Source organism: Silurus meridionalis, chromosome 18 (genome assembly GCF_014805685.1).
Source record: "Silurus meridionalis isolate SWU-2019-XX chromosome 18, ASM1480568v1, whole genome shotgun sequence".
In the NCBI taxonomy this organism is placed as follows: Eukaryota; Metazoa; Chordata; class Actinopteri; order Siluriformes; family Siluridae; genus Silurus; species Silurus meridionalis.
In genome coordinates this window covers 24,998,944-25,011,194 of record NC_060901.1, presented here as the reverse complement: position 1 = coordinate 25,011,194, position 12,251 = coordinate 24,998,944, and the positions used below count along the sequence as shown (strand labels likewise).

The following is a 12,251-nucleotide window of genomic DNA, read 5'->3' as shown; positions in this document are numbered from 1 at the left end:
TTCGCGTAGACTGGGTAGTGGGAATTGCTACCCGGTCCTATTGTGAGTACGATTTTAGCCATTATACTCCGGAAGTCAGACCACTGAATGAAAGACTCCAGTTGAACTTAACCGGTTGCACTGTTTGACCTTAACATTTAATACAGAAACTGATGATTGCCAGTGTGCTAGCTTATAGTCACTTTGAATTTTTATTGCTATATTCCGGGTGCTGTGCTATTGGAGTGGTGTGATTGTGCTGTGGTTTGGGACTGTGTGCACGAGCAAGTAATTATTGGGGTGTTGTGTCTAACTTGTGAGCTAGAGATACTGGCAGCTGTCTTATCTGTTTTACAGTGTGCTGTTTAAATCCGGTGGAGGCTTAGGCCACTGTAGGACTGAATCGAAGTGGTGCACTTGCTCTGATCGAGCCAGGACAGATTGGACTGCTCCTTTGGACTAACATCATCCTGCATCCTTCTTAAGGACTTCTCAGTGTGCTATTTTTTAATTGAATGTTGCCTTGATGTCCAAATCTTAAATATTTTTATCTGTGTATTTAATAAAAGGTTTTTGTAATTTGACCCATCTCGTGACTGTAAATATTTGATGCCCAGCCCTCTGTGTGAAGTGATTTAAATGAAATACGGGTGTCCTTTTGAGTCCTGGGTCTCAGATAAGCCCCCAGGTGGCGTAGTCGGCTATCTTAATAATTAATACAATTTCGGCCTGTCTTTAGCCAATAAGAGGGCGAATATTAGTATCACCCTCTTACACTTCCCTGAAAAACACATTTTCTGAATGAAGCATTTGTTGCTCTAAAAACTGTACATAAACCACTGAGCATTTATGGAACTTTTCCAAATGTGCAAGCTGCCCATTCCACAGGCACTAATGCAACCCCATATGATCACAACCGAGCACTGATAACAAGCCAGATAGTCCTTCTCCTCTTTAATCCGGAGGATGTGGTGAGATTGACTTTTAAAAAGAAATTAAAAGGTTTTAATTAATTTTACCAAAGAACAGATTTCCATTTGCCTCATTACATTTCAAATGAGCTTTGGCCCAGAGAGAAGGGTGGCATTTCTGGATCATGTTCAGGCATGCTCTGCACATATTTGCTTCTAGTGTATCTGAGAGACTCCTCTGCTCTCAGATACACTATTTGTACCCAATTATATTGAATCATTGAATTATACTGAACTGTTATCAGTGAACCCAATTAAAATGTTTTTCAAACTTTTGTTGCAACATCCCAAGTTTTTTAGGATGAGTTGCAGCCATCAAATTAAAAATTACCAATTTTTTCATAACTGTACATTTCCTAATTTTAAGATCAGAAGCAAACTGTAGTCCTGGGTCAGTTTAGCAGACTGTTGACATTAACTACAATCCAAATCCATCCCCGAAGCTCCCGTTCTTACTTCAGAATTTCATGGAACCCCAGAGCCCTGATGAGAAACCATCCGCAGCTGCACAGAGTGGCCTCCAAACGAAGAGAACACCATCCAGAGGCAAGTGGGAATATTGTATAAAAGTTAAGGACACTGTGCAGTTGGGACTCGCTATGGCAGCATAACTAAAAGGGAGAACCAGAAGGTAACACAGACATGAGAGACCTCTGGAATAAGAAACGACCCACCACAAATCTCAGTGAACAAGTGAAATCCCCTGAGTGAGGGTACGACAGCATACAAATATCCCAGTTCAGCAAACACTATATCCCTGATCCCTCCAGATCTGCTTCTTTACCCAAGAAAAGTCTACTGATATAAGACTTTTATATAAGACTAAATAAATGTTTTTATCCTCGTCTTGAACACTGAGACTGTGTCTGATTCCCGAACACTGATTGGATGGTTGTTCCATAACTGAGGGGCTTTTTAAGAGAAAGATCTGCCCACTGCTGTAGTTTTCATAATTTGAGGTACCACAAAATCTAGTGAAACATCATCTCTGCAGACTGGAGCTTATTATAAGAGCAAATTGGCACTAAATGTGGTGTGTTCACAAAGCACATACCAGTGTTATGGACAGGTGTCGATGAACACCTAATTTCAACAACTGTTTATAAAATTCTCATTTTCACTGTTATACAGCAGCATGGATGTTGATATTAGACAGACTTGGGATTCATTCAGTATCTGCACACACAACAATCCTCAGAAATGAGACAAATGGTGCAAATACACACACACACACACACACACACACACACACACACACACACACACACACACACAGCAGGAGATCCCTGGTTGTTTAGATGAATGAAGTTTGTGAGACAGTTTGTAGGGTTTATTTTGCCTCAGAAGCAACTCTGTTCATGAAATGGTTAATGTTTATGAACTCTGTCATTGAGCTCCTCCTCTTTTCTCTCTCTCACATGCACAACACCAGGAAGTGACTTTCAGTTAGGAGAAAACGAAACTCCAGTCTTTCTCTCTCTCTTTCTGTCTCTTTTTTCCTCAGTGTGTAAAGTGCAGAAAATGGCAGAGGCCAGTATTTCAGTAGATCAGGATCAGTTCAGCTGTCCAGTGTGTCTGGATCTCCTGAAGGATCCAGTGACTACCCCGTGTGGTCACAGTTTCTGTAAGGTGTGTATTAATGACTGCTGGGATCAGGAGGATCAGAAGGGGGTCTACAGCTGTCCTCAGTGCAGACACACGTTCACTCCAAGGCCTGTTCTACACAGAAACAACATGCTGGCTAAAGTGGTGGAGAAACTGAAGAAGACTGAAGTCCGAGCTGCTTCTCCTGCTCACTGTTACGCTGGACCTGGAGATGTGGAATGTGATTTCTGTAGCAGGAGGAAACACAAAGCCGTCAAGTCGTGTCTGATGTGTCTGGCGTCCTTTTGTGAAACTCATCTGAAACCTCATTATGAAGTTCCTGTTCTGAAGAAACACACATTAATCGAAGCGTCTGGAAATCTACAAGAGAAGATCTGCTCTGAGCATGATAAAGTCCTGGAGATCTACTGTCGTACCGACCAAAGCTTCATCTGTTATCTGTGTGTGACGGATGAACACAGAAGCCACGACACCGTCTCAGTTAAAGCCTACAGAACTGAACAACAGGTGAGAAATGCAGGTCTGATATATTCAGTCTGTTCATAGAAATTACATTATTCATCTAAAATCACAAAGTTTTATTCACTTATTCAATCATTTTCTCTCAGTCTGATGAGTTTGATCAGTTCTGGCTCCTGATTGGTTGGAATGAAAATCTGGAAACTCTCCTGCTTTACTGAATGTGTTTGTTAGTAAAGAAGTGTAAAATAAAGTCTCCGTATCAGTTCAGAGGTCAGTGAACAATTCAACCAACAACCATCTGAACCTCATTTTACACCTTTACAGTGTCGAATCGTTCACTTTTTAATCTGTCGTTCATTTACACATTTAGCTCACAGTGCTGAACATTTAAACACCAACATCCAGTCTTTTACTCTTCAATAAGCTGCTTGTTTCTAATCCTGTCCATCGTCATCGCTCTCAATGAAAATCTCAGTATCTTCAGCTCTGCTACCTCAAGCTCCACCTCCTGTCTTTTACTCAATGCCACTGTCTCTAAACCATACAACATAGCAGGTCTCACCACAGTCTTTATCATCTCATACACCATCAACTATCATATGTATTTTATTTGTCCTCAGACTGAGCTGAAGGAGGAGCAGATGAAATTCCAGCAGAGACTCCAGGAGAAGCAGAAGAAGGTGCAGGAGCTGAAACAGGATGTGAACATTATAAAGGTGAGCAGTGAGCAGAGACGGAGCTGCTCCTAGAAACACACACAACATGGACATCGAGTCATTTAGTGTGTGTGTGTGTGTGTGTGTCCTAACAGCTCAGTGCACAGACAGCAGTAGATGACAGTGAGAAGATCTTTACTGAGATGATCAGCTCCATGGAGAAAAAGCGCTCGGAGGTGATGGAGCTGATCAGAGATCAGGAGAAGGCTGAACTGAGTGGAGCTGAACGACTCCTGGAGCAAATGGAGCAGGAGATTTCTGATCTTCAGAGGAGAATCACTGAGCTGGAGCAGCTTTCACACACACACGATCACATCCATTTCCTCCAGGAAATAAAGGTACATATAAAAGGTACAATACATCTATACTAATGAGTGTCGTACGCAACATGAGAGGCGCCATATTATTACGTTTGCTGATGACATTAATGTGTTAAAAACTAAAGAGATGATTGTAGATTTTAGGAAGAATTGTACAGCCATCTCTCCTGTGGTTATTAATGATCATGCTGTTGAGATTGTACATCATTTTAAATATCTTGGTACTATAATAGATGAAAAGTTGTCTTTTGGGGCTCATGTGGATGCTGTTTGTAAAAAGTAAAATGTATGTGGTTTTAACGTGGATAGCACTTTTATGAAAATGTTTTATTCTTGTTTTATTGAGTCAGTTATTGCTTTTATATTTGTGTGTTGGTATGAATCGCTTAATCTGAAAAATAGAAATAGACTTCAGGGTATTGTTAAAGTGTGTGGTAAGATTGTCGGCACCAACCTGATTGATTTAAACAGTGTGCATAAAGCAAGGACTCTGAGGAAGGCCGAGTTAATGTTAAGAGATTCCAGCCATCCCTTGCAGAAACTTTTTATGTTGTTACCTTCTTTAAGTAGATATTTTTTACTGCTTTGCAGGACAAATAGATTTAAAAATTTTAAATACTTCCTGTCTCTGTACTGTTTGTTGCTCTGTGTTTGGGATTGTATGGATTCTGCTGGCTATGAAACAAATTGCCCCTCGGGGATAATAAAGTTGACCTAACCTAACATCCACATTTCCAGGAGGAATATGAAGGTTACAGGTTCATTGGATGTTTTTTAGACTTCAAGAATCCCCATAATTTTAGATTCTAGAAAGAATCTGTTATAAGATTCTATATAAAACTTTACAATTATTGCATTCCTTCACTTCATTTTATTTCTAATTGCTGTATGCAGGTTTTAGTCTCCAGACATCAGAGTCCCAAAACCGACAGACCAAATGTTCCAGCTGATGTGTGTGAAGATTCACTCAGCATCAATGTCAATATCTCATTTGATGCAGTGAGGAAATCTCTCTCTGAGATGAAAAAGAGACTTGAGGAATTCTGCCAGGAGGAATTGATCAAAATCCGTGAACATGGTAAGAGGATCCGTTCCTGATAAAGTGCATCATGTGATCTACACACATTTCTTTTTTTTTTTTTTTTTTTATAATATTTTTATTTATTTCTCATTGAAACAAAACAACAACAGAGCCGATCAGTCAACACACACAGCATACACTCAAGCATATTAATAACAACAATATAATGATAATATGGGAAAGTGACCATGGAAAGGCAAAGGGCAAATCAAAACAAGATGGAAACAACTACAAATGGGTAAACAAAACAAAACACAAAAAGGAAGAACATAAATCAGGGCTAGGGTCTTGCCTGCAGAGTAAGTAAATCCCACAAAGGGGCCCATATCCGCCAGAATACATCAGATTTATTCTGTAAGTCGTATGTAAGTTTTTCCAAAGGGAGAAGATTAGCCATTTGTGCTAAACACATCTTTAAAGTTGGTACCTTTGGAGATGACCAGAGAATAAGTATGCATTTCTTTGCCAGATAAGTAATTATATTTAACAAAGACTGAGAGTCAGTAGAGAAATCCAATGATGTTTTGCAGTTTAGTAAATAAATAGTTGGAGACAAAGTAAATTGTCTATCCAGCGTCTTCTGAACCAAATCATGTACCTCCTGCCAAAAAGGTTTAATTTTCTTACAGTCCCAAAATAAATGCATCAAAGTTCCTATTTCAGATTTGCATTTAAAACACATCCGAGATACATTTGGGTACATTTTGTGGAGGCGTACTGGGGTAAGATATATCCTGTATATAAATTTAAACTTTTGTTCATGCACAGAGCTTGAGATTGAATTATGAAAAACTTCCTCTCGTTTGGAGAGCCATTCGTCATCAGTAAATGACTGGCCCATATCCCTCTCCCAAACCCTTCTCAAAGGATCCAATGGAGAAGATGTCCCTGATAACAAAGAATACAGATAAGAAATCTGCCCCTTTAGTGCCCCCGGAAGAAGAAGATAATCTTCAACATCAGAAAGTTCCCAGCAATTTTCCCTGTCTCACTTCAGACTGAATAAAATGACGTAATTGGAGAAATCTGAAAAATCTGTTTTGGGGATTTGGTAATCTATCCTAAGTGTCTCAAAGATTTAAAGACCTTCCTGTAAATAAATCAGCCAAATTAGATATACCCTTTTCCGCCCAAGCCAGAAGGCCAATACCGGCTAACGATTCAGGGAAGTCAGGGTTCAAAACAATTGGGGATCGCATGGACAAATTCTTGGGGACATTGAGATATCTTCTGACATCATCCAAGCCAAAAGAGTGTTCAAAAGCAAAAATTCCCAGCTACTGGGCGGACCTCCTTGAAGTTATGGATAAATGGGAGGGATGTTAGCAGTCTCGGCGCACGCAAAGACTCCATACTGACCCACAAGGAGTCTGTATCATTTAAAAACACCTAAGCATTTGTTTAATCTGAGCAGCCCAATAAAATAGCTGCATATTGGGCAAAACCACCCCACACTCCTTCGGCCTCAAAAGAGAAACAAGTTTAATCCTAGGTTTTCTATTGTTCCATACAAACCTACCAATAGCTGTATTCAGATCTTTAAAAAAGTTCTGATCCAAGTAACAGGGTAAACACTGAAATAAGTAGAGTAAACGAGGAGCACATTCATTTTGATTGTATTAATTCTTCCAAAGAGAGAAATTGGTAAAGGGCCCATCTATCCATGTCTTGCTTAAGTTTTGCCATTAAGGGTGAGTAGTTCTTAGAGAATAAATCCTTTAAATCAGAAGTTATGTGTATGCCCAAATAAAGAAACCCAGAGTCAGTGATGTGAAAGGGACAGTGTAACTTAACCGGTTGTGGAATATTTAAAAACATGGCCTGGGATTTCCCAAAATTTATCTTATATCCAGAAACTGACCAAAACGGTGAATTGTCTCCAACAGACTGGGAATGGATAATCGTGGCTGCTTTAAGTAAAGAAGAACATCATCCGCATATAATGAAAGACGGTGTTCCATCCCACCGCCATCACCCCTGGATGCCCCTATGCATGCGAATACTTTCCGCCAAAGGCTCGATATATAAGGCAAACAAGAGTGGCGACAGGGGACAGCCCTGACGGCAACCCCTCTGGATCGAAAGTCTACCTGATAGTAAACCGTTAGTATTAACCACAGCTGACGGGCTAGAGTAAAGGAGCTTCACCAATTTGATAAAGTTAGAGCCCAAATTGAACTTGTCCAACACCTGAAACAAAAACCTCCACTCAACCCTGTCGAAAGCTTTCTCTGCATCTAGAGATATTATAGCAGCCGGGTCACCATCTACAGTCAGATGTTGTATTACATTCAACAGGCGACGAACATTGTCCGAGCCATAACGAGATTTAATGAAACCAGTCTGGTCTGGTTTAATAACCTTAGGTAGAATCTTCTCCAGGCGACGAGCTAAGGCTTTAGCCACAATTTTGAAGTCTACATTAAGTAAACTAATTGGACGATACGAGGCACAGTCTAACGGGTTCTTCCCTTTTTTGAGGATCAAGCTAATAGAAGCAGTCCTCCAGGAATCTGGAGTAAGACTGTCTTGCAAAAGGCTATCAACTACCGCCATGAAAATAGGGGACAGCACATGCCAAAACTTCTTGTAAAATTCGGAGAAAGCCATCCAACCCTGGTGCCCTCCCACTAGGCATAGACTGAATAGCGGCAAAGATTTCACATTTCGTCAGAGGGGTATTGAGAAAGGCCTGGTCCTCGTCTGAGATTGAGGGTAGCGGTATCCTATACAAAAACGTGGCAGGGTCTTGGGGTGCGCAAGAGGAGGTGTACAGATTCTCATAGAAATCTCTAAAACTGGAGTTTATTACAGCAGGATCATGTGAAACTACTCCCTCAGCGATTTCAATGGCCCTAATGGACCTTTCAGCCTGTTCACATTTAAGCTGATATGCCAAGAGATGACTGGGTTTATTCCCAAACTGATAAAATCTTTGCCTGCTGAACATCACTAATTTTTTTACATGTTCCGAATAGTCCAAGTTTAGTTTAGACCTGGCACCAATTAGAATATTCCAGTTGTTTTGTGTGGGTGAAAGTTTATGAATCAGTTCCAACCTTTTAACCTCCTCCTCTAACGTTTTCCTGTTCTCTGCCTTCTGTTTCACGCCACGTGGTAAAGAGATAATGTGGCCCCTTAAGGTGGCCTTAGCCGCGTCCCACTTAGTGGTGCTGTCCACTGGACAGAACTCGTTATCTTGCCAGTACTGGGATATCTTCTCTTCTAGAAACTGGCAGAACGCGTTGTCATTAAGGAGAGAACTATTAAATTTCCAGTAAGATGACTTTGGGGTTGAAAATCCTGTTAAATCTAAGTACACTGGGCTATGGTCCGAAAGAACCGCTGGACCGATTACACAGGATCTCACACAATTAACAAATCCGGAGGGCAAGAATAAATAGTCGAACCTGGAATAAGAATTATGGGGAGAGGAATAAAATGTAAAATCCTTGACCCCTGGGTGCAGCTCCCTCCATATGTCCACTAAGCCTGAAGCGTGACACATATTTTGCAGAGTTCTTGAACAACGGGCAGATGATCTTGTGAAAGATGATCTGTCTAACCCACCATCCATGACACAGTTAAAGTCCCCAGCCATAATCCCCAGGCCATTACACTTGTGATTAAACAGTAGGACCATCTTTGATATAAAGTCAGGGCTGTCCTCATTCGGGGCATACACATTTAAGACAGTAAGAGGTTTTCCCAAGATGCGACCAGTAATCAGAACAAATCTGCCTTCAGGGTCTTTTTCAACCTGTTCTAAGATGAAAGGAAAATTTTTATGTACTAAAATGGCCACGCCCTGTCTATTTGACGAGAAAGAGCTAAAATATACTTCTCCAACCCAGTTACTTTTAAGCCTTAAATGTTCGGCGTCTGACAAATGTGTCTCCTGTAGGAGTGCGATAGTTATTTTTTCCTTCTTCAAGAACGTCAGAACTTTCTTTCATTTGACTACGTTACCCATGCCCTTCACGTTCCATGTGACCACCCTAGTCAGATCAGACATACATCAGTGCTGTTTAAAGTATTTAAATGCTGTGGACTGACAGAAGTAAGATTAAGACAACACAACTCCGTAACACAACCGGCTCTCCTAAACATAAACAAAAACCCCCACCAACCCACCCCCCTCTGCCCTATCCCCAAACGATAGGATTCACATATCAACTCGTCACACACACCACCCACCAACACCTCCATTGACCACCCAGAAACATGACAGACAGAAAGAACCCCTTAAAAACTCCTAGAAATAAACAAAGTCGACCATAAATTACCTTAACAAGAAAAAATATCAATTAAATACAACCTATAAAGAAAGAGAAGGAAAAAAAGTTGTGGACATGTAATTAAATGACTTTTTTCAACTAAAAAAGAAAAATAATAATAAAATAAATGATTAAAAAAACTTTAGTGCAGACCGGCATAACAGTCCTAAATGTAGAACCGAAGTTCGTCCAAACAAACAAAAGTCCACCGAGTGGTCCTGCAACGAACTGAAAAAGCCATATAATTGTGTTCAGGTTCAGTAAGGAGAAACATGAAACACCCTCAAAGTGATTGAAGGAATTGGAAAAAACGGGTATAATCCTATTGTCTACAGAAAAGCAAAAGATCACTCGGCTGCATCCAGAAAGGTAGTAGCTGCCTCCACAGTGTCAAATAGAATGATCTTTCCATTGTGTAAACAGCGGAGTCTAGCTGGATAAGCAAAGCCACGGTATAACCTCGATCCACCATTCTCTTACACACGCCCAAACGCCGCCGTTTCCGCACAATCTCCGCCGATAAATCTGGGAAAAAGCGTAAGGTGGCACCACTAAGGTTTACCGGTGTTTTCCTGGCAGCTCTGAAAACCGCCTCTTTTACTGGGAAGCGGAGAAACCGCACAATAACACTCCTCGGCGGCGCGTTCGGTGTTAATTGAGACGGAAGGGGGGCTCTGTGCGCTCTCTCAATCTCGATAGCAGGGAAACTTCTGGGAAGCTGAAGCCAAACCGGCAACATAGACTATAAGAAAGTAGTCAAAGAATCACTGCCTTCCGCTTTCTCAGGAAGCCCAACAATCCTCATGTTTTTACGGCGACCCCGGTTTTCCAGATCATCCACTTTAGCCTGCAGTTGCTCCACGGTAGCACGCAAATTAGCCATCTGACTGCTATGTGCACTCCCCGCGTCCTCCACTACAGAGATCCGCTGCTCGGCTGCGGTTACACGGTTCTCGGTGTGAGTGACTCGTACAGCGAGTGCAGCGAATGCATTCTCGAGGACTGCAACAGAGGAAGCAATTTTTCCTAACTGTCCCTCAATACCGTCCAGCCGCGTGCCCACAGCCCTAATTTCACTCAAAATAAGTAAAGTGTCCGATTGTAGGCCAGCACTAGCCTCTTCCCCTTCTCCATCACGTGCGGACGTGTTTTTCTTTTTCTCCTTACTTTTCTGTGACCTTGTAGATGAGAAAATAGGAAAATCCTTATCCCCACCACCTTCCATCTCCTTCCACGCTAACGAAATAGCACAAATTATGCAGAAAATAGGGCTTAATTAAAATAAATACGGAGTTCTAAAGCGGAGCAAAACTCTTAAGCTGCCATCTTGCTCAGGGTCATCTGACCACCCCTACACACATTTCTTATCCACACACAAGCAATGATTTACACAAATGTCTTTTTTTTGTAAAATCAATCCATTTTATTTCTTTATTTACAGCTGAGAACATTCAGATTTTACTCTCAGAACCAACAAGCAGGGACGAGTTTCTGAAATGTATGTAACACACACACACACACACACACACACACACACACACACACACACACACACACACACACACTTTTCATAAATATTCTGTGATTAATATCTGATGTTCCTGTTGTTCATGTGTTTAGATTTCTGTGATCTGACTCTGGATCCCAACACAGTACATTATTACCTCATTCTGTCTGAGAAGAACAAAGTGGTGACACACAGTGAGACAAAGCAGCCGTACTCTGATCATCCAGAGAGATTTGACTACTTCAGACAGGTGTTGAGTAAAGAGAGTGTGTGTGGACGCTGTTACTGGGAGGTGGAGTGGAGCAGTGATGTTAATGTGTTCATATCAGTCTCATATAAAGATATCAGAAGGAAAGAACGGGGTGATGAGTGTTGGTTTGGAGGCAACAATCAGTCCTGGAGTCTGCAGTGTTCTTCTTCTTCTGTTTATTTCTGGCACAACAACGTTAAAACTGATCTCAAAGTTCCATCATCCTCCAGAATAGGAGTATATGTGGATCACAGTGCAGGAACTATGTCCTTCTACAGCGTCTCTGATACGATGAAGCTCCTCCACAGACTCCACACCACATTCACTCAACCTCTATATGCTGGATTCTGGTTGTACATGTGGAAACCAGGATCATCTATGAGGTTGTGCAGTGCAAAAGAATAATAGTTGGTGTTTTATGGTCTGTAATTTGGAGCTGAAAGAAACATGTGCTAGGAAATAAATAAAAAGTGATTTGTTTGTATCATTGTAAAAATCAGATTTAAAAATGATAATTATGTTTTGGTAAAATATATAAATCTATTTTACTCTTTAAAATGTCTATGTACATGGTGGTGTTTAAAAAAGGATCAAAACGAACTGTATTGTAGTTCTGTCTTTTTTGCTGAATGTCCTCCCTGAGACGCCTTAAAACCTGCAGTAGAACTCGCTATTCATGGTCTGGTCACTTAATTACTGAACTGGAATTGAGTTGGGGATTTGGTCAGGATTGATGGTGTCCTCAATGTGGAGAAATACAGTCAGATAGCAAACATGCTGTATAGCCAATGTCATTAAGAAATTTCTTCAACGTAGAGAAGAACAAGGAGTCCTGGAAGTGATTTGGGTGGGTTTGGGCCCCACATTGTCCTGATCTCAAGGTCATTGTGTCCGTCTTGGATTACATGAAGAGATAGAAGAAATCGACCTCCATAGAAGATGCAAGAATGTTTGCAAGAACCTACCTGGCGAGTTCCTTCAATAACCTTGTGTAAGTGGACCTAGAAGAATTGATGCTGTTTTTACAGGTGAAGGTGCTCACACAAAATATTGATTTGATTTGGATTTTGTTTGTTTACTTTC

The 12,251-nt window shown here is 41.0% G+C and overlaps 1 protein-coding gene across 1 annotated transcript; it reads left to right on the top strand.

Annotated features, from left to right (window-relative positions):
- The first annotated feature begins 2,368 nt into the window (after positions 1–2,368).
- On the top strand, positions 2,369–11,664 carry LOC124401385 (tripartite motif-containing protein 16-like). Its single transcript, XM_046873675.1, has 6 exons — positions 2,369–3,062; positions 3,638–3,733; positions 3,829–4,071; positions 4,948–5,131; positions 10,853–10,909; positions 11,032–11,664. Exons 1-6 carry the CDS (start codon positions 2,472–2,474, stop codon positions 11,571–11,573), a joined length of 1,713 nt encoding a protein of 570 aa, XP_046729631.1. The 5' UTR covers positions 2,369–2,471; the 3' UTR covers positions 11,574–11,664.
- Positions 11,665–12,251: the final 587 nt, after the last annotated feature.

Excerpts from the sequence above, each read along its gene's own strand:
- LOC124401385 (XM_046873675.1), top strand. The coding sequence starts at position 2,472 with ATGGCAGAGGCCAGTATTTCAGTAGATCAGGATCAGTTCAGCTGTCCA. Across the intron at positions 4,072-4,947 it reads ATTTCCTCCAGGAAATAAAG|GTTTTAGTCTCCAGACATCA; the intron begins GTACATATAAAA and ends TGCTGTATGCAG. Across the intron at positions 10,910-11,031 it reads CAGGGACGAGTTTCTGAAAT|ATTTCTGTGATCTGACTCTG; the intron begins GTATGTAACACA and ends TCATGTGTTTAG.